Source organism: Gymnodraco acuticeps, unplaced genomic scaffold (assembly GCF_902827175.1).
Source record: "Gymnodraco acuticeps unplaced genomic scaffold, fGymAcu1.1, whole genome shotgun sequence".
NCBI classification, from domain to species: domain Eukaryota; kingdom Metazoa; phylum Chordata; class Actinopteri; order Perciformes; family Bathydraconidae; genus Gymnodraco; species Gymnodraco acuticeps.
Genome location: NW_022991482.1, coordinates 946 through 22,371, shown reverse-complemented (window position 1 = coordinate 22,371; position 21,426 = coordinate 946). Strand labels below are relative to the sequence as shown.

Below are 21,426 nucleotides of genomic sequence, written 5' to 3'. Positions count from 1 at the left end.
TGTTATAATCCACTAAACAACCTGGACCACTGTATTTCTTTGTTATTGTTAAATCGGTTTAAAAACTTTAAATGGAGAGCTGTTGGAGATGTGTTTATTAAAAAGGAAGTAAAAATAAATCTTTGAATAAGTGTTTTTTAAATGTAAAATATAACAATATTTGGACATTTACGAATAAAAACAGTGTCAAACAGGGTATCAACAGGTTTTAATGGATAATTTGTACAGAAAACATTTATATAAAACTTTAAATAAAAGGTGTCTCGAACCTAACCATTGAAAACGTGTGACCTCCCAACACAGTCTCACGGCATTTCGTGTTATATTCACGAAATGAATCTATTGATTCGTGTTCACCAACACGATTTTCGATAATACAGATTTCAGTATTCTGACACAGAACGATTTTAGAAGCAATGTATTTCTATTGGTAGTATGTTTCGTGCCTGCACCAAATAATAACTCTCTGAGCCCCATTTATTTTCCTCGCGGACGGCAAAAAATCTCCGACATTATACAATTTAAAATAAAAGGGTTAGGCTTAGGCAGTGCTTCTCAAAGTGTGGTCCGCGGACCACTGGTGGTCCGTGAGCGCTCCCTAGTGGTCCGTGAGTATATTGGTAACATTTCACATTTGAAATAAATAAATAAATAAAAGTTTTCCGCACTCTCGCGGGAATATCTCCGCAATGGAGCGCGCTAAAGTTTCACTTTCGATTGCATGATATAGCCCAGCGCAACACCTTCATCACACTTGCTGCCACTTGTTTGTACCATTTTCAGGCGATTTGTAATCTGTTCTAGAAAAACTATGCGATTTTGGATATTTGTGGAGTTAGGTGGTCCGCGAGTGTTTTTTTATTGGTTAAGTGGTCCTTGATGTGAAAAAGTTTGAGAAACACTGGCTTAGGGTAAGATATTGAGTAAGAAAATGTTTTTATGAACCCCACAGCTTCTGGTCTTCCAAGACCCGACCGGACAAAAAGACGTGATGCAGGCACGAAATATACTACCAATAGAAATACATTGCTTTTAAAATCGTTCTGTGTGACACGAAAAAAATGCAAAAATCGTGTTGGTGAACACGAATCAATAGATTAAATTAATTTCGTGACTATAACACGAAATGCCGTGAGACTGGGTTGGATCTACATAATGTCTGAATATTGTTGAACAAAACAATAAGTATTTTCCGTACACTAAATGTGTTTTTAAATGTAAAAAAAAAACATTTTCATTGGGACAATTAATATTCAAATTAATGGATTGTGATGATGTCTTATAACAATTTGCAAATCAAACGTGAAACCATTTAATCCTCAGATCAAAAGTTACTGTGGAGATAATCCATTAAAAACATGAAGATAAATAATACATCATTAATGTTCTAATCAGAGAGTCTGTGACGTTTCTTTAGTAAACCTTAATTGTTCCTATAAAACACAAAGTGGATTTCGCTGCTTTTCTGCAGAGTTTGTCAAAGTCTCATTTCATTTTGTCAGTTTTTGATCCTCTGAGGCTCCCGTAGGTCAGTTCAGGTGACCAACATTTCTGAGACACTTTAACGTCACAGTGGCCATTATAAACATTCAGAAAGAAAGATTAATATTTAAAAACTTCTTTATATAAACCATCTTGTGTTTTCACGTAAAGTTCTCCCAAAAGCAGCATTGAGCAAAAAACCCAATTTTAATCTGAATTTTAATACGCAGAATTGTCATTGTTGGTAAAAAATGTAAACATTACAGAGCCATAAAATGATATTTATATAATTAACTCTGAGATTAAAGTTGTAAATTAATTGAAAAAACGTGTAATTAATTTGAGATTGTGAGATTTTTTTTTCTTCTAAACAACCCCTTGCTTTTTTGGGCGACAATGGACCCACTAAAAGTAGTAGAGATGTTTAAATAATAAATGCGTTAAGTTTTAGTCTGAGTTTTTACATCTGGGTTCAACTTTTCAAAAATGTAGGCAGTTTAAAATGGCCACCGTGTGCAGAGGGTCATGTGACCTGTGCAGAGAGAGCATCACCTCCTCTGATTGGTCAGTCTGCTCTGGAAGGGCCGGACTTTGGACAGGACTTTGTGAGGGGGGGTCGTCATGGTGGTCACGCACTTCGTGTTGGCGGGAAGGGGCATTACCGGGGCGATAGTGACAGTGGGCGGAGTCACAGTGGGTGGGGAAGTTGTGGGTGGGGCTTCTGTTGTTGTTGTTGTTGAGAGGTTGTCTGTCTCCGGGGCAACAGGGTTGGTCAGCGTTGTTTGGATTTCGGCCCGACGAGCGAGAGCCGTTCTCAGCCTTTCACGCATCTGTTCAATCTCTTCCTGAAGCTCCTGTAGCTCGCCGGGACGGGGCGGGGCTACAACTACAGGGGGCGGAGCTACAACGATAGGGGGCGGGGCATTAGTCCGGGCAGCTGATTGTCGGGAGAGCACCAGACTTGCTAGCGACGCCGCCGGACCTCCGTTAGCAACAAGTCTGCTGTTTGGCCCCGTGTTTGGCCCCGTTTTTTGCCCAAATATTGGCCCACATTTTGGCCCCGTGTTTGGTTTGGCAGGCCCCTCCCCCTCAGGTTTGGATTTGGCGTCGGAGGCGGCCATGCGGGCGAGGAGGCGCCGGGTGTTGAGCGTCTCCAGGTGGAAGTGGACTCGTTTGAAGTCTCGCGCATCGTTAGCAACGGCGGCGGCGTCCTCGTTGTTCCACCTGGTCGCAACACCGGGGGGTCCTGGGGGTCCTGGGGGTCCTGGGGGGGGCGTGGGCTTCTCCAGGTTACAGCTGGACACAAACAGAGAGGCCGTTTGTCAAATTAAGTTATTAAGAAACCACTGTCTGAGTAGAAGCTACATTTATATATTTCTTTCTGTCTTTTTAGTGTTGCTCTAACACCCCCCCCCCCCCCTCTGTGGGGTTAACTAAGGTATTCTGATTTAGGATTTATTAACTTGTTTTTTTCCCTGTTTGATTGGACAAAGCCTTCACTACATTTTAAAAACAAATTAAAACCTTTTAAATCAATAATATAATAACGAACCTCTTCTCTTTCTCTGCACGCTGACGCTTCACGTCTTCATACGTCATGTTCAGAGCACGGTGGATTTTCTGTTAAACAGGAAACAAAACATAAATAACTTTTTAATATGATCTGATTCTCATCAACAGAAGCACAGATGTGTTAGTGCATGTAAATGGGCTGCAAAGGCTAAAATCCATGTGTTCCCCAGAGATCCCTCATTTTTTTTTTATATCTCAAAATTCAGTTTTTTTCATAAAATTCTAGCTTTATTCAGAAAATGTCAGAATTCAGACTTTGTTCTCCAAATTATCACTCAAATTTTTCACAAAATCTGACTTATTACTGTACATCTCAGAATTGTGACTGCTTTCTGAAATTGACATTTTTTTCAGAAAATCTCCAAATCCTGTATTTTTCTTGAAATCTGACTTATTTCTGAAAATTTCTAAATTCTGACTTTTTTCAGAAAATTCTCACTTTTACATTTTTTTAATTTAAATTCTCACTTTCTGAGAACTTAAACATTCTGACTTTTAAGTAACATTTCAGAATTCAGATTTTTTTTGGACAAAATTCAAGTAGTTTTTTTCCCAGAGTTGTGACTCCTTAATGAAAATTCTGACTTTTTTGTCAAAATTTAAAATGTTCGACATTTTTTTGTCAAAATCTCCGAATTCTGACTTTTTTTTAAATAATCTGAAAAAGTAATTGTGACATACACCTGAACAGCAGCAGAATAGGGCTTCTGAATCAGTAATCATTATAAATCAGTGATGATTCTGAATCAGTATTTATCTGAGTTACCTGTGAGGTGTGCAGCCAGTACTTGAGGTTCTGCCGGCGCCGGATGTGAGGCAGAACCAGCTGGTAGAACCCGTGTTCCCCGACCAGCGTGAGCAGCGCCCCCCCCACCCCGACACACAGCATCAGGAAGAGGCCCGAGAAGTGGCTGATGCCCATCTGAAGCGTCTGAGGGGGGAACACGTGAGTATCATATATTTAATATAGCATAATAAGATAAGATAGAACTTAATTGATCCCAATTTGGGAAATGTTTGTGTGGCAGCAGCATAAAAGACGTGGCATTGTACAATACAAATTCAAAAGAAAGTAGAAAATATACATGTTGAATTTACAAATTAACAAAAAACAAAACTGTAATGTGATTTATATAATATAATGAATATATGTGAATATATGAATATATGTGTGACAGTCAGCTAGACTGTCGTGTCGAATGATCATATAATCATTTAAAACACAGTCTTATACTCTGATTGCCTTTTACACTGTTAAACTGTATTTTCAGTCTTGCATGTGTTTAACAGAGACAGATGTTAAGGATTTACATTTCAGGAGGCAAAGGAAGTAAAAGGTGGATTTGCAAATGGTTAAGGACGAGGAAGGTTAATGGTTTAATGATGGGATGGAGGAGCAGCTGTTTCCTCTCATGAATACACAGAGAGACTGAAAGCAGAACTTCTTTCTCCTCTGAGGATGAAGCTGCTCTGTTCCTGCATTTCAGATCCATTTCACTTTATTACTTTTATCAGTTTCTCTGAAGAGTTTCCTCCACACTGACCTCGGTGACGGCGAACACGCGGTTTCCACAGGGAACCACTTTGTACCATTTATCGTGCAGAAGATCCATAAAACCCTCAGACTTGTATCTGCTGATCACGTCGGAAATATTGGACGTCAACGGTGAGTTCTGCGGCAGGCCGATACCATAACCTGGAATACATCATAAGCATATATATTATATATAAATAACAACACGCTGATACCATAACCTGGAATACATCATAAGCATATATATTATATATAAATAACAACACGCTGATACCATAACCTGGAGTAAATAGATAAAATAAATATGAAATAAATAATAACAAATATATGCCAAACTACAGGCCCAAAACATAAACCATAATAAATAATAAAAACATGTAATGAATCAAAGTCAGACGGATAACCTGTAATAAACACTTCAAATGAATAATTTGATAACATGACATAAAAGAATATGAACAAGTAATACATACAAAACTCTAATATATATATCACCAAACAACTAGTGTCTCTAGTTAGTGTCTCTAGTTAGTGTCTCTAGTTAGTGTCTCTAGTGTCTCTAGTTAGTGTCTCTAGTTAGTGTCTCTAGTTAGTGTCTCTAGTGTCTCTAGTTAGTGTCTCTAGTTAATGTCTATAGTTAGTGTCTCTAGTTAGTGTCTCTAGTTAGTGTCTCTAGTGTCTCTAGTTAGTGTCTCTAGTTAGTGTCTCTAGTTAATGTCTCTAGTTAGTGTCTCTAGTGTCTCTAGTTAGTGTCTCTAGTTAGTGTCTCTAGTGTCTCTAGTTAGTGTCTCTAGTTAATGTCTCTAGTTAGTGTCTCTAGTGTCTCTAGTTAGTGTCTCTAGTTAATGTCTCTAGTTAGTGTCTCTAGTGTCTCTAGTTAGTGTCTCTAGTTAGTGTCTCTAGTTAGTGTCTCTAGTTAGTGTCTCTAGTTAGTGTCTCTAGTGTCTCTAGTTAGTGTCTCTAGTTAGTGTCTCTAGTTAGTGTCTCTAGTTAGTGTCTCTAGTGTCTCTAGTTAGTGTCTCTAGTTAGTGTATCTAGTTAGTGTCTCTAGTTAGTGTCTCTAGTTAGTGTCTCTAGTGTCTCTAGTTAGTGTCTCTAGTTAGTGTCTCTAGTGTCTCTGGTTAGTGTCTCTAGTTAGTGTCTCTAGTTAGTGTCTCTGGTTAGTGTCTCTGGTTAGTGTCTCTAGTTAGTGTCTCTAGTTAGTGTCTCTAGTGTCTCTAGTTAGTGTATCTAGTTAGTGTCTCTAGTTAGTGTCTCTAGTGTCTATAGTTAGTGTCTCTATTTAGTGTCTCTAGTTAGTGTCTCTAGTTAGTGTCTCTAGTTAGTGTCTCTAGTTAGTGTCTCTAGTTAGTGTCTCTAGTGTCTATAGTTAGTGTCTCTAGTTAGTGTCTCTAGTGTCTCTAGTTAGTGTCTCTGGTTAGTGTCTCTAGTGTCTCTAGTGTCTCTGGTGTCTCTAGTGTCTCTAGTGTCTCTGGTTAGTGTCTCTAGTGTCTCTAGTTAGTGTCTCTAGTTAGTGTCTCTAGTGTCTCTAGTTAGTGTCTCTGGTTAGTGTCTCTAGTTAGTGTCTCTAGTGTCTCTAGTTAGTGTCTCTAGTGTCTCTAGTTAGTGTCTCTAGTTAGTGTCTCTAGTTAGTGTCTCTAGTGTCTCTAGTTAGTGTCTCTGGTTAGTGTCTCTAGTTAGTGTCTCTAGTGTCTCTAGTTAGTGTCTCTAGTGTCTCTAGTTAGTGTCTCTAGTGTCTCTAGTTAGTGTCTCTAGTGTCTCTAGTTAGTGTCTCTAGTGTCTCTAGTTAGTGTCTCTGGTTAGTGTCTCTAGTGTCTCTAGTGTCTCTGGTTAGTGTCTCTAGTGTCTCTAGTTAGTGTCTCTGGTTAGTGTATCTAGTGTCTCTAGTTAGTGTCTCTGGTTAGTGTCTCTAGTTAGTGTCTCTAGTTAGTGTCTCTAGTTAGTGTCTCTAGTTAGTGTCTCTAGTTAGTGTCTCTAGTGTCTCTGGTTAGTGTCTCTAGTTAGTGTCTCTAGTATCTCTGGTTAGTGTCTCTAGTGTCTCTAGTTAGTGTCTCTGGTTAGTGTCTCTAGTTAGTGTCTCTAGTGTCTCTAGTTAGTGTCTCTAGTGTCTCTAGTTAGTGTCTCTAGTTAGTGTCTCTGGTTAGTGTCTCTAGTTAGTGTCTCTAGTGTCTCTAGTTAGTGTCTCTAGTGTCTATAGTTAGTGTCTCTAGTTAGTGTCTCTAGTTAGTGTCTCTAGTTAGTGTCTCTGGTTAGTGTCTCTAGTTAGTGTCTCTAGTGTTTCTAGTTAGTGTCTCTAGTGTCTCTAGTTAGTGTCTCTAGTTAGTGTCTCTAGTGTCTCTGGTTAGTGTCTCTAGTTAGTGTCTCTAGTGTCTCTAGTTAGTGTCTCTAGTTAGTGTCTCTGGTTAGTGTCTCTAGTTAGTGTCTCTAGTGTCTCTAGTTAGTGTATCTAGTGTCTATAGTTAGTGTCTCTAGTTAGTGTCTCTAGTTAGTGTCTCTAGTGTCTCTAGTTAGTGTCTCTAGTTAGTGTCTCTAGTGTCTCTAGTTAGTGTCTCTAGTTAGTGTCTCTGGTTAGTGTCTCTAGTGTCTCTGGTGTCTCTAGTGTCTCTAGTGTCTCTGGTTAGTGTCTCTAGTGTCTCTAGTTAGTGTCTCTAGTTAGTGTCTCTAGTTAGTGTCTCTAGTGTCTCTAGTTAGTGTCTCTAGTGTCTCTAGTTAGTGTCTCTGGTTAGTGTCTCTAGTTAGTGTCTCTAGTGTCTCTAGTTAGTGTCTCTAGTTAGTGTCTCTAGTTAGTGTCTCTAGTGTCTCTAGTTAGTGAATCTAGTTAGTGTCTCTAGTGTCTCTAGTTAGTGTCTCTAGTGTCTCTAGTTAGTGTCTCTAGTATCTCTAGTTAGTGTCTCTGGTTAGTGTCTCTAGTTAGTGTATCTAGTGTCTCTAGTTAGTGTCTCTAGTTAGTGTATCTAGTGTCTCTAGTTAGTGTCTCTAGTGTCTCTAGTTAGTGTCTCTAGTGTCTCTAGTTAGTGTCTCTAGTTAGTGTCTCTAGTGTCTCTAGTTAGTGTCTCTGGTTAGTGTCTCTAGTTAGTGTCTCTAGTGTCTCTAGTTAGTGTCTCTAGTTAGTGTCTCTAGTTAGTGTCTCTAGTGTCTCTAGTTAGTGAATCTAGTTAGTGTCTCTAGTTAGTGTCTCTAGTGTCTCTAGTTAGTGTCTCTGGTTAGTGTCTCTAGTGTCTCTGGTTAGTGTCTCTAGTGTCTCTAGTGTCTCTGGTTAGTGTCTCTAGTGTCTCTAGTTAGTGTCTCTGGTTAGTGTCTCTAGTTAGTGTCTCTAGTGTCTCTAGTGTCTCTAGTTAGTGTCTCTAGTTAGTGTCTCTAGTTAGTGTCTCTGGTTAGTGTCTCTAGTTAGTGTCTCTAGTGTCTCTAGTTAGTGTCTCTAGTTAGTGTCTCTAGTTAGTGTCTCTGGTTAGTGTCTCTAGTTAGTGTCTCTAGTATCTCTGGTTAGTGTCTCTAGTGTCTCTAGTTAGTGTCTCTGGTTAGTGTCTCTAGTTAGTGTCTCTAGTGTCTCTAGTTAGTGTCTCTGGTTAGTGTCTCTAGTTAGTGTCTCTAGTGTCTCTAGTTAGTGTCTCTAGTTAGTGTCTCGAGTGTCTCTGGTTAGTGTCTCTAGTTAGTGTCTCTAGTATCTCTGGTTAGTGTCTCTAGTGTCTCTAGTTAGTGTCTCTAGTGTCTCTAGTTAGTGTCTCTAGTTAGTGTCTCTAGTGTCTCTAGCTAGTGTCTCTAGTTAGTGTCTCTAGTGTCTCTGGTTAGTGTCTCTAGTTAGTGTCTCTAGTTAATGTCTCTAGTTAGTGTCTCTAGTTAGTGTCTCTAGTGTCTCTGGTTAGTGTCTCTAGTGTCTCTAGTTAGTGTCTCTAGTTAGTGTCTCTAGTGTCTCTAGTTAGTGTCTCTAGTTAGTGTCTCTGGTTAGTGTCTCTAGTTAGTGTCTCTAGTTAGTGTCTCTAGTTAGTGTCTCTAGTGTCTCTAGTTAGTGTCTCTAGTTAGTGTCTCTAGTGTCTCTAGTTAGTGTCTCTAGTTAGTGTCTCTAGTTAATGTCTCTAGTGTCTCTAGTGTCTCTAGTGTATCTAGTTAGTGTCTCTAGTTAGTGTCTCTAGTTAGTGTCTCTAGTGTCTCTAGTTGGTGTCTCTAGTTAGTGTCTCTAGTTAATGTCTCTAGTGTCTCTAGTTAGTGTCTCTAGTGTCTCTAGTTAGTGTTTCTAGTTAGTGTATCTAGTGTCTCTAGTTAGTGTCTCTAGTTAGTGTCTCTAGTGTCTCTAGTTAGTGTCTCTAGTGTCTCTAGTTAGTGTCTCTGGTTAGTGTCTCTAGTTAGTGTATCTAGTTAGTGTATCTAGTTAGTGTCTCTAGTTAGTGTATCTAGTTAGTGTCTCTAGTGTCTCTAGTTAGTGTCTCTAGTGTCTCTAGTTAGTGTCTCTAGTTAGTGTCTCTAGTGTCTCTAGTTAGTGTCTCTAGTTAATGTCTCTAGTTAGTGTCTCTAGTGTCTCTAGTTAGTGTCTCTAGTTAATGTCTCTAGTTAGTGTCTCTAGTTAGTGTCTCTGGTTAGTGTCTCTGGTTAATATATCTAGTTAATGTCTCTAGTTAGTGTTTCTGGTTAATGTCTCTAGTTAATGTCTCTAGTTAGTGTCTCTAGTTAGTGTCTCTAGTGCCTCTAGTGTCTCTAGTTAGTGTCTCTAGTTAATGTCTCTAGTTAGTGTCTCTAGTTAATGTCTCTAGTTAGTGTTTCTGGTTAGTGTCTCTAGTTAGTGTTTCTGGTTAATGTCTCTAGTTAGTGTCTCTAGTTTGTGTCTCTAGTTAATGTCTCTAGTTAGTGTTTCTGGTTAATGTCTCTAGTTAATGTCTCTAGTTAGTGTCTCTAGTTAGTGTCTCTAGTTAGTGTCTCTAGTTAGTGTCTCTGGTTAATATATCTAGTTAATGTCTCTAGTTAGTGTCTCTAGTGTCTCTAGTTAGTGTCTCTAGTTAGTGTCTCTAGTTAATGTCTCTAGTTAGTGTCTCTAGTGTCTCTAGTTAGTGTCTCTAGTTAGTGTCTCTAGTGTCTCTAGTTAGTGTCTCTAGTTAATGTCTCTAGTTAGTGTCTCTAGTGTCTCTAGTTAGTGTCTCTAGTTAATGTCTCTAGTTAGTGTCTCTAGTGTCTCTAGTTAGTGTCTCTAGTTAGTGTCTCTAGTTAATGTCTCTAGTGTCTCTAGTGTCTCTAGTGTATCTAGTTAGTGTCTCTAGTTAGTGTCTCTAGTTAGTGTCTCTAGTGTCTCTAGTTGGTGTCTCTAGTTAGTGTCTCTAGTTAATGTCTCTAGTGTCTCTAGTTAGTGTCTCTAGTGTCTCTAGTTAGTGTTTCTAGTTAGTGTATCTAGTGTCTCTAGTTAGTGTCTCTAGTTAGTGTCTCTAGTGTCTCTAGTTAGTGTCTCTAGTGTCTCTAGTTAGTGTCTCTGGTTAGTGTCTCTAGTTAGTGTCTCTAGTTAGTGTATCTAGTTAGTGTCTCTAGTTAGTGTATCTAGTTAGTGTCTCTAGTGTCTCTAGTTAGTGTCTCTAGTGTCTCTAGTTAGTGTCTCTAGTTAGTGTCTCTAGTTAATGTCTCTAGTTAGTGTCTCTAGTTAGTGTCTCTGGTTAGTGTCTCTGGTTAATATATCTAGTTAATGTCTCTAGTTAATGTCTCTAGTTAGTGTCTCTAGTTAGTGTCTCTAGTGCCTCTAGTGTCTCTAGTTAGTGTCTCTAGTTAATGTCTCTAGTTAGTGTCTCTAGTTAATGTCTCTAGTTAGTGTTTCTGGTTAGTGTCTCTAGTTAGTGTTTCTGGTTAATGTCTCTAGTTAGTGTCTCTAGTTTGTGTCTCTAGTTAATGTCTCTAGTTAGTGTTTCTGGTTAATGTCTCTAGTTAATGTCTCTAGTTAGTGTCTCTAGTTAGTGTCTCTAGTTAGTGTCTCTAGTTAGTGTCTCTGGTTAATATATCTAGTTAATGTCTCTAGTTAGTGTCTCTAGTGTCTCTAGTTAATGTCTCTAGTTAGTGTCTCTAGTTAGTGTTTCTGGTTAATGTCTCTAGTTAATGTCTCTAGTTAGTGTCTCTAGTTAATGTCTCTAGTTAGTGTCTCTAGTTAGTGTCTCTGGTTAATATATCTAGTTAATGTCTCTAGTTAGTGTCTCTAGTGTCTCTAGTTAATGTCTCTAGTTAGTGTCTCTAGTTAGTGTTTCTGGTTAATGTCTCTAGTTAATGTCTCTAGTTAGTGTCTCTAGTTAGTGTTTCTGGTTATTGTATCTAGTTAATGTCTCTAGTTAGTGTTTCTGGTTAATGTGTCAGAGGTAGACTCACCTTCGATGGCGAATGGTTTCCCAACGGTTGCCAGTTTACAGTCGGCGTCGATGGAGACCTCGTAATCCAGCAGAGCTTTATCCATGATGAAGGCATCGAGCTGGGGGGGATCTGTCCTTCAACACACAGCAACACCGTTACTATGGCAACTACAGAGAGCAACAACTACTGCAACTACAGACAACAACTACTGCAACTATAGAGGAACTACTGCAACTAGAGGAACTACAGCAACTAGAGAGGAACTACTGCAACTAGAGGAACTACAGCAACTAGAGAGGAACTACTGCAACTACAGACAACAACTACTGCAACTAGAGAGGAACTACTGCAACGAGAGGAACTACAGCAACTATAGAGGAACTACTGCAACTAGAGAGGAACTACAGCAACTAGAGAGGAACTACTGCAACTAGAGGAACTACTGCAACGAGAGGAACTACAGCAACTAGAGAGGAACTACTGCAACTAGAGAGGAACTACAGCAACTAGAGAGGAACTACTGCAACTAGAGGAACTACTGCAACTAGAGAGGAACTACTGCAACTAGAGAGGAACTACAGCAACTAGAGAGGAACTACAGCAACTAGAGAGGAACTACAGCAACTAGAGAGGAACTACTGCAACTAGAGAGGAACTACAGCAACTAGAGAGGAACTACTGCAACTAGAGAGGAACTACTGCAACTAGAGAGGAACTACTGCAACTAGAGAGGAACTACAGCAACTAGAGAGGAACTACTGCAACTAGAGAGGAACTACTGCAACTAGAGAGGAACTACAGCAACTAGAGAGGAACTACAGCAACTCTGTGGTTCTCTGTAGTTCTCTGTGGTTTTCTGTAGTTCTCTGTAGTTCTCTGTAGTTCTCTGTGGTTCTCTTACTTGAGATTGCCGACCCCCTCAGGCGTCGTCGGCTCGTTGAAGCGTCTCATGTACTCGTGCATTTCTGGAAAACTCTTCTTCATGTAATCCTCGGCGCTGCTCTCCCTCACCGTCCCAAAGCGAAACCCCCGAGACGGGTGGTGCAGCTGAAACACCAACGAAGAAGAAGAAGAGGAGGAGAGATGATGATTAACAGACCTCATATATCAGCGTCAGAAACAGTGAACACTTCTCTGAGTAAATATTGTTCTGATGCGTGATGCTTTTATTCAGGGAGAAATATAACGTGTTTATTCCCCGCTTAATATTCCTGCTGTGTTTAAAGTATTCATGAAATAAACAACCTATGAAAAATGATGTTGACGTGAGAATAAATTCAGGAAGAAGCCCCCCCGGTGTGAGGAGGAGCCTCTCAGCTCTACATGAACATATTAACATGTGTTTAAAATGCACTGACAATGTACAGCGCTAACAGAGAGCTGTGCTAACTGGAGAGGTACTCATATCCTTCACCGAAGTAAAAGTACAATTATTATTGTCTTAAGTCCTGATTTCACAACATTATTTAAAGGTCACCTATCATGCTATTTGTAGGCAATAGCATAGGTCTCAGATATATAAATATATATAAAAAACATGTCTATGAAGTGTTTTGCTCCAAACACCAAACAGATCATTCTAGCCATGCCTCATGTCCCTCTATTCCACTTCCTGTTTCTAAAGTGCTGATTTGGGTATAAAGCTTTAAAGAGGAGGGGTCTGAGCTCATGCGGGACCCGGCAGCTACTGTCTAAACTAAATGCTGCCGTGATGAAACGCCATATCATGGATTATCAAGGATTCTCTCTGAAACAGTCTGGAGCTCAAAGGCTTTCTCTCTTGCCGGTTATACCACAAGGTGAGTTCCTTTTTACTTCCTGCTTCTTCACACACATGCTCTCCAGTACAGGTTAGCTCTGAGTGTTAGCGATGCTAATGTAAACACCGACCATATTACGTCCAAAACAGTCGGGCATTGTTTCTGATAGCAACGTTTCTGATTGGGCCGTGGGTCCACATTTCAGATATTACGTCATATCGGACGCAATCAGCTCCGATCAGCTCCGTTGTTCCCCGTTTTTAGAGATTTGGGTACGGAGGAAAAGAGAGAGGGTTTTATTTCCTGACGCTGCGTGAGTTCTCCGACACACCGGGGACACATGTTGATGTAGAAAAGATATCAAAAAATGCATTTTGCATGATAGGAGACCTTTAAGTAAAAGTACAAGCATTAAAATGTATTTAAAGTACAAGTGAAAGTACCAAATCTGCACAATGGCCAATTTCATAATAACATAAAGAAGTATTATCAGCTAAATGAAGCAGGAGGACTGGCTCTATGTTCAGTCACTCCTCAGCTGCATTAATCAGCTCATCATTCTCTTTTAACCAATTAGATGTCACCACAATCTCCAGCAGCCAATCATCGTGCTGCAGTCAACATTTAAAATGGTTCTCCTCTCTCCTGCGGTCAGCTGTGAATTCAGGTGTTCATGCGTTCACCAAAGACTATCAACATTGTGAACAAATGTTCTTTAAGCAAAAAACTGAGGCTCTCCTGATTGAAATGTTCTTCAAGTATCAAAGCTAAAGTACTCATTGTGCAGACTTCTTTATTTCATCCTGTTTTAAACCTGTAAGAGCATTTTAGTATTATAGTTGGTCAATGTGGACCCAACTTAGTCACTTCAAATACTGTGTAGTTAAGTATCATATCATGTGTTTATGTGTACAGAGTAACTGTTAATGCTAAATACAGTAAATGTAGTTAAATGTACAATATTGCCTCTTAAATGTAGAGGAGAAGAAGTATAAGGTAGCAATAAATGGAAATACTCAAGTAAAGTACAAATACCTCAAAAAAGTACTTAAGTACATACTGCAGTTATGGTCTGTAGCTGTGTGTATGCATTAAAAATAATGTAGTTTTGAAATATTTCTGAACCGTGACTGGAGGGAGCAGAGTTTCTGCTGTCTCTACACATTAAAAATTAAAAGCTAATCACATACAGATGGACGTCCAATTAAAGTCCCAGCAGCCCCGGCTCAGCGCCTCCATTAAAAGTGTAATTAGGACTCTGCAGGTTATCCAGAGAACACTTTTAATCTGTAATTACATCTCAGCAGGAAGAGAGAGATCTGACGTTTCTATCAGCGACCTCTTATACCAAATAATATATTATCATTCTGCTGTTTGGTGATGTCACAACTGATCAGCCAATAGCAAGGAGGACTCAGATCTTAAGTTAAAGTAGAAGTACTCAGATCTCGTACTTGAGTAAAAGTAGAAGTACTCAAAGAGAGAGGGTTTTATTTTCGGACACCGGGGACGTAGGGATGTAACAATACCAAAAACTCACGGTACGATAATATCGCGATAACAAGTCCACGGTACGGTATTTATCACGATATTGAATAATAAAGGGGGGGGGGGGAATCTGATTTGTACAGCATGTTAGGATAGCAGTATTTTAAAGTGTCAAAAACAAAGTGACAGTAACAGACTGGAACAAGATAACCAGTGTTTTTGTACCTATAGTACTACCAAACAAAGTAGGCATTTTCTTTGTGCCACTGCATCTCACAAATAAACAAGGACATTTAATAATCAGACCCTGCAATAAAATAAATCAAGTTTCACTTTAGTTTTTCAAGTAACTCAACTCAAACTCACGAGTCACTCACTCAGCATCATCAGACAGGTTTTTAGGAATATGAGAATGTCCACATTTCCAGGTATTTATAAGCTGGGATGTTTGGGCATTTACAATATCCCCTGCTCTGGAAACAACTCTCTCGCTTGGTACTGGTGTTGCTGGGACAGCAGTGGTCGCGTTAACCGAATATTTTATTTAACAATGACGGAAAATTCTGAAAGCAGTCTGTCATTTTGACAGATTAGAAGAAACTCGGAACAGCGCCAACGTTTCCCCGCAGCGCGGCTCTGGTGTTATGCATGCCCTCCAAAAGGAAATGATATAGTTTCCAAACCGTACAGATCAATACATGTCTGGAAGGTTTTGCTTTACGCTGTGTGCGCTCCCGCGAGGTGCATGCACACACGGCATAACACCGCCCCCCCCCCCCCCCGTTGACAGTTCACGAGCGTGCTCTCTTGTGAACTGTTCAGACCCGACGGGTCAAAATGACGGACAGCGAAAATGTCTAACGCCACCTCAGTGGGACAGAGAGATATGCTTTGGCCATGGGTGACAGCAGTGGGTCAAACTGTGCATTGTCTCTCCACCACTTCAACAACAATACAGTTTTTGCCAAGAAGGTGAGGCTTATTGACAGAGATATAAATATACTGTTGGTACTTGTCAATGTCTCTAGGTGTGTACTTGTAGCCTGTAAATACCATGTCCTTTTGTGTTCTGTTGTTTTATGTTCATGTTGTAACCTACTTGCTGCCATGTTGGACAGGTCTCCCTTGAAAAAGGAATCGATGATATCAATGGGACCATCTGGTTAAATAAAGGTTTAAAACAAAAAAAAGTGTTTAAAAAAAATAAATCTTTTTTTAAAGATTAATTTTTTTTTAAATCGCGGTAGATTTTGTCAGTCTCACGACGGTATTGGGACGTTTATTTACCGCGATATTCGGTATATCGTTACATCCCTACATATTTATATATAAAAGAAATCAAAAAGTGCATTTTGCAGGATAGGTCCCCTTTAAAGAGTTTCTGAGGTCTCACCTTGGCGTCGTGGATCCCTGACACCTCCTCGAAGGTCTTCTCTCCCACCATGACGGCGGCCAGGTTCGCCGTGTAGCTGGACAGCACCAGCAGGCAGAAGATGGCCCACAGGTTCATCAGGAATCGACTCGTCCAGCACTTCGGCGGCTTGGAGGACACGGTGCGTCCGAACAGGATGGCGTAGCACAGGTTCAGCGCCGACGAGTACGAGAACACTCTGATTCTGTTCCTCCCGTGAGGCGTCATCCCGTACGGACTCTTCCACTCGTACAGCGTGAGGAACAGCGCTGTGATGTGCAGCGCCACGAAGATCCCCACCCACATGGACCAGTGCAAGGGCCACATGAAGGCCCCCATGGGTGCCGCTGTGTCTTTACTACGCACCAGGATGCCCAGGCTGGTGGAGAAGAAGGGCGAGGTGAAGTCGATGACGCGACTACGAGCTGAGTTGATGCTAAAAGAAGTGGCGGCCATATCTGCCAAACCATTCATCAAATCGCCAACCAGCCCCGTCCAGCGACCTCCTTTCCACGCGCCGTATTTTCCATCTCCGACGACATACAAGTCAAACTGGAAGTCCAAATCCTCTGCAAGTTTCTCCAACAAGTCGATGCAGTAACCGTAGCAGCATCGTCCGAATCCAGCGGGTAAAAAGCTGCTGTTTCCTCCTGCAACCTCCCTGAAGATCCGCTCCAGAACCTCAGAGCTGTTTGTCCCCGCGTTCAAACAGAACTGACCCGCCGGACAGCTCCCCTCCTCGTCCACATCCCGCGTGAACACGAAGGGATGCTCCACCAGCGTCACCACCCGGACTCTGGTACCAGATACTGGTAACCCGGGTTTCCAGGGGGTTCTGAAGAGATACAGAGTACACACATCCTTTACCCAAGTAGAAGTACATACATCCTTTACTCAAGTAGAAGTACATACATCCTTTACCCAAGTAGAAGTACATACATCCTTTACTCAAGTAGAAGTACATACATCCTTTACTCAAGTAGAAGTACATACATCCTTTACTCAAGTAGAAGTACATACATCCTTTACTCAAGTAGAAGTACACACATCCTTTACTCAAGTAGAAGTACATAATCCTTTACTCAAGTAGAAGTACATAATCCTTTACTCAAGTAGAAGTACATACATCCTTTACTCAAGTAGAAGTACACACATCCTTTACTCAAGTAGAAGTACACACATCCTTTACTCAAGTAGAAGTACATAATCCTTTACTCAAGTAGAAGTACATAATCCTTTACTCAAGTAGAAGTACAGATACTCGTGTTTAAAAATTCTCTGGTAAAAGTAGAAGTACTGACTAAACTTATTTCCTCAAGTCAAAGTAAAGAGGCTTTGAAGTGTACTTCAGTAAAAAGTACCCATAACTAGCAGCTGCTTTAAAGAGTACCTGACCTCCCTTTATATTCATAGAACAATAATGTCATTGTTAGCTAATGAATGTTTCCATGCTGAACAACGGCAACATGACAACGTTTCCATTGGTCCCTCTTCTTTAGAGAAGACCAGGAAATGATGGATACACGGATCGTGTTCAAATCAATAGGCACGCAATGACTCTAAAGAATAATGATCACGCATCAAACACACATTCAGACTAAAGGAACCAGCTGTTTGGGAAATGAGAGAAGTAGAAAGTACAGGTATTTGAGTTCAACATGTAAGAAGTAGAAAGTACAGGTATTTGAGTTCAACATGTAAGAAGAAGAAAGTACAGGTATTTGAGTTCAACATGTGAGAAGTAGAAAGTACAGGTATTTGAGTTCAACATGTAAGAAGTAGAAAGTACAGGTATTTGAGTTCAACATGTGAGAAGTAGAAAGTACAGGTATTTGGGTTCAACATGTAAGAAGTAGAAAGTACAGGTATTTGGGTTCAACATGTAAGAAGAAGAAAGTACAGGTATTTGTGTTCAACATGTGAGAAGTAGAAAGTACAGGTATTTGAGTTCAACATGTAAGAAGTAGAAAGTACAGGTATTTGAGTTCAACATGTGAGAAGTAGAAAGTACAGGTATTTGGGTTCAACATGTGAGAAGTAGAAAGTACAGGTATTTGAGTTCAACATGTAAGAAGTAGAAAGTACAGGTATTTGGGTTCAACATGTAAGAAGTAGAAAGTACAGGTATTTGAGTTCAACATGTGAGAAGTAGAAAGTACAGGTATTTGAGTTCAACATGTAAGAAGTAGAAAGTACAGGTATTTGAGTTCAACATGTAAGAAGTAGAAAGTACAGGTATTTGGGTTCAACATGTGAGAAGTAGAAAGTACAGGTATTTGAGTTCAACATGTAAGAAGTAGAAAGTACAGGTATATGTGTTCAACATGTAAGAAGTAGAAAGTACAGGTATTTGAGTTCAACATGTAAGAAGTAGAAAGTACAGGTATTTGTGTTCAACATGTAAGAAGTAGAAAGTACAGGTATTTGAGTTCAACATGTAAGAAGTAGAAAGTACAGGTATTTGGGTTCAACATGTAAGAAGTAGAAAGTACAGGTATTTGAGTTCAACATGTAAGAAGTAGAAAGTACAGGTATTTGGGTTCAACATGTAAGAAGTAGAAAGTACAGGTATTTGTGTTCAAATGAGAGAAGTAGAAAGTACAGGTATTTGAGTTCAACATGTAAGAAGTAGAAAGTACAGGTATTTGGGTTCAACATGTAAGAAGTAGAAAGTACAGGTATTTGAGTTCAACATGTAAGAAGTAGAAAGTACAGGTATTTGAGTTCAACATGTAAGAAGTAGAAAGTACAGGTATTTGGGTTCAACATGTAAGAAGTAGAAAGTACAGGTATTTGAGTTCAACATGTAAGAAGTAGAAAGTACAGGTATTTGGGTTCAACATGTAAGAAGTAGAAAGTACAGGTATTGTGTTCAAAATGAGAAAGTAGAAGTACAGGTATTTGAGTCAACATGTAAGAAGTAGAAAGTACAGTATTGGGTTCAAACATGTAAGAAGTAGAAAGTACAGGTACTTGGGTCTCAACATGTAAGAAGTAGAAAGTTACCAGGTATTGAGTTCAACATGTAAGAAGTAGAAAGTACAGGTATTTGGGTTCAACATGTAAGGAAGTAGAAAGTACAGGTATTTTGTGTTCAAAATGAGAGAAGTAGAAAGTACAGGTATTTGAGTTCAACATGTAGAAGTAGAAAGTACAGGTATTTGAGTTCAACATGTAGAAGTAGAAAGTACAGGTATTTGTGTTCAACATGTAAGAAGTAGAAAGTACAGGTATTTGAGTTCAACATGTAAGAAGTAGAAGTACAGGTATTTGGGTTCAAAATGTAAGAAGTAGAAAGTACAGGTATTTGTGATTCAAAGAAGAAGTAGAAAGTACAGTATTTGAGTTCAACATGTAAGAAGTAGAAAGTACAGGTATTTGGTTCAACATGAAGTAAGAAGTAGAAAGTACAGGTATTTGGAGTTCAACATGTAAGAAGTAGGAAAGTACAGGTATTTTGTGTTCACACATGTAAGAAGTAGAAAGTACAGGTATTTGTGTTCAACATGTAAGAAGTAGAAAGTACAGCTATTTGAGTTCAACATGTAAGAAGTAGAAAGTACAGGTATTTGTGTTCAACATGTAAGAAGTAGAAAGTACAGGTATTTGAGTTCAACATGTAGAAGTAGAAAGTTCAGGTATTTGGGTTCAACATGTAAGAAGTAGAAAGTACAGGTATTTGTGTTCAACATGTAAGAAGTAGAAAGTACAGGTATTTGGGTTTCAACATGTAAGAAGTAGAAAGTACAGGTATTTGGTTTCAACATGTAAGAAGTAGAAAGTACAGGTATTTGGGTTCAACATGTAAGAAGTAGAAAGTACAGGTATTTGGGTTCAACATGTAAGAAGTAGAAAGTACAGGTATTTGGGTTCAACATGTAAGAAGTAGAAAGTACAGGTATTTGGGTTCAACATGTAAGAAGTAGAAAGTACAGGTATTTGTGTTCAACATGTAAGAAGTAGAAAGTACAGGTATTTGGTTTCAACATGTAAGAAGTAGAAAGTACAGGTATTTGGTTTCAACATGTAAGAAGTAGAAAGTACAGGTATTTGTGTTCAACATGTAAGAAGTAGAAAGTACAGGTATTTGTGTTCAACATGTGAGAAGTAGAAAGTACAGGTATTGTGTTCAACATGTAAGAAGTAGAAAGTACAGGTATTTGGTTCAACATGTTAAGAAGTAGAAAGTAAGGTATTTGAGTTCAACATGTAAGAAGTAGAAAGTACAGGTATTTGGGTTCAACATGTAAGAAGTAGAAAGTACAGGTATTTGGGTTCAACATGTAAGAAGTAGAAAGTACAGGTATTTGGGTTCAACATGTAAGAAGTAGAAAGTACAGGTATTTGAGTTCAACATGTAAGAAGGGGGGTTATATTGAGGTCACATGTTAAGAAGTAAAGTACAGGTATTTGAGTTCAACATGTAAGAAGTAGAAAGTACAGGTATTTGAGTTCAACATGTGAGAAGTAGAAAGTACAGGTATTTGAGTTCAACATGTAAGAAGTAGAAAGTACAGGTATTTGAGTTCAACATGTGAGAAGAAGAAAGTACAGGTATTTGAGTTCAACATGTGAGAAGTAGAAAGTACAGGTATTTGTGTTCAACATGTAAGAAGTAGAAAGTACAGGTATTTGAGTTCAACATGTAAGAAGTAGAAAGTACAGGTATTAGTATTCAACATGTAAGAAGTAGAAAGTACAGGTATTTGTGTTCAACATGTAAGAAGTAGAAAGTACAGGTATTTGAGTTCAACATGTGAGAAGTAGAAAGTACAGGTATTAGTATTCAACATGTAAGAAGTAGAAAGTACAGGTATTTGTGTTCAACATGTGAGAAGTAGAAAGTACAGCTATTTGAGTTCAACATGTAAGAAGTAGAAAGTAAAAAGTCTATAAGAGTATTTGTACTCCACTACTTCCCACCTCTGACGGTAGGAAATGGTATAGTACACTTCCTAGATGTCTAAATGTAAGAAGTAAAAATAAAAGGTCTATAAGAATCAGAATCAGAATCAGAAACAGAAACAGGTTTATCACCAGGTAGGTTCACAAGGAATTTGACTTGATGTCGTGGTGCAGACATAAAAACAAAAATGTAAAAAAGAACACAGATAGTTAACCATATTAAGAACACTGTAATACAAATATTGTAAGATAGCAATAAAATAAAGCAGTAATTTTCATTGAAATAGAATGCAATAAAATATAGAATATAAAATGTGTGCAGTAATCAAGGTAATAAGAGTATTTGTACTGCACTCCTTCCCACCTCTGTGTTCTGGCGCCCCCTCCCTCAGGTCTGGGGGGGGGTCTGGGTCCCTGCCAGGCGCCCTGCTCCTCCACCTGGAGACGCCCCCCCCTCCCAGCGTCCCACCGTCACCCAGGCCGGCTGCCCCACTGCATCCCTCCGGAGGCTCCAGACGTGGAACCGCTGATCCGTGAGCACCTGGTTCTGAAGGACCCGGACCGGACCCGTCAGACCGGTGAAGGACGTGTTGGAGAGGAAGCTGTGGGGGACAGGAAGAACAGGTAGTGACGAGTAAAAGTAGAAGTATTGGGATCTTATATTTTATCCCATTCTATTTAAATGTAAATACTGCTTTACTTTATTTTACTATATTTTTCTAATTGTTTTATGTTATTATAGTGTTCTTAAGAAAGTAGTGTTTTTTAATTTTAGTTTTAAGTCAAATTCCTAGTACGTGTAACCTACCTGGTAATAACCCTGATTCTGATTCTGATATTGTACTTGAGTAAAAGTAGAAGTACTCAGAGCATGTACTTGGGTAAAAGTAGAAGTACTCAGATCTTGTACTTGAGTAAAAGTAGAAGTACTCAGATCTTGTACTTGAGTAAAAGTAGAAGTACTA

General features: G+C 39.4%; 1 protein-coding gene across 1 annotated transcript; it reads right to left on the bottom strand.

Moving 5' to 3' along the window:
• Positions 1-1,040: 1,040 nt before the first annotated feature.
• Positions 1,041-21,117, bottom strand: LOC117533085 (glutamate receptor ionotropic, NMDA 3B-like; the record flags this gene model as incomplete). The annotated part of the gene is given in 9 exon segments (XM_034196716.1): positions 1,041-2,778; positions 3,035-3,102; positions 3,821-3,985; positions 4,599-4,750; positions 10,916-11,031; positions 11,799-11,944; positions 15,539-16,391; positions 20,826-20,914; positions 20,916-21,117. Coding segments are annotated over 9 exon segments (2,539 nt in total), but the record flags the coding sequence as incomplete, so codon positions are not given.
• Positions 21,118-21,426: the final 309 nt, after the last annotated feature.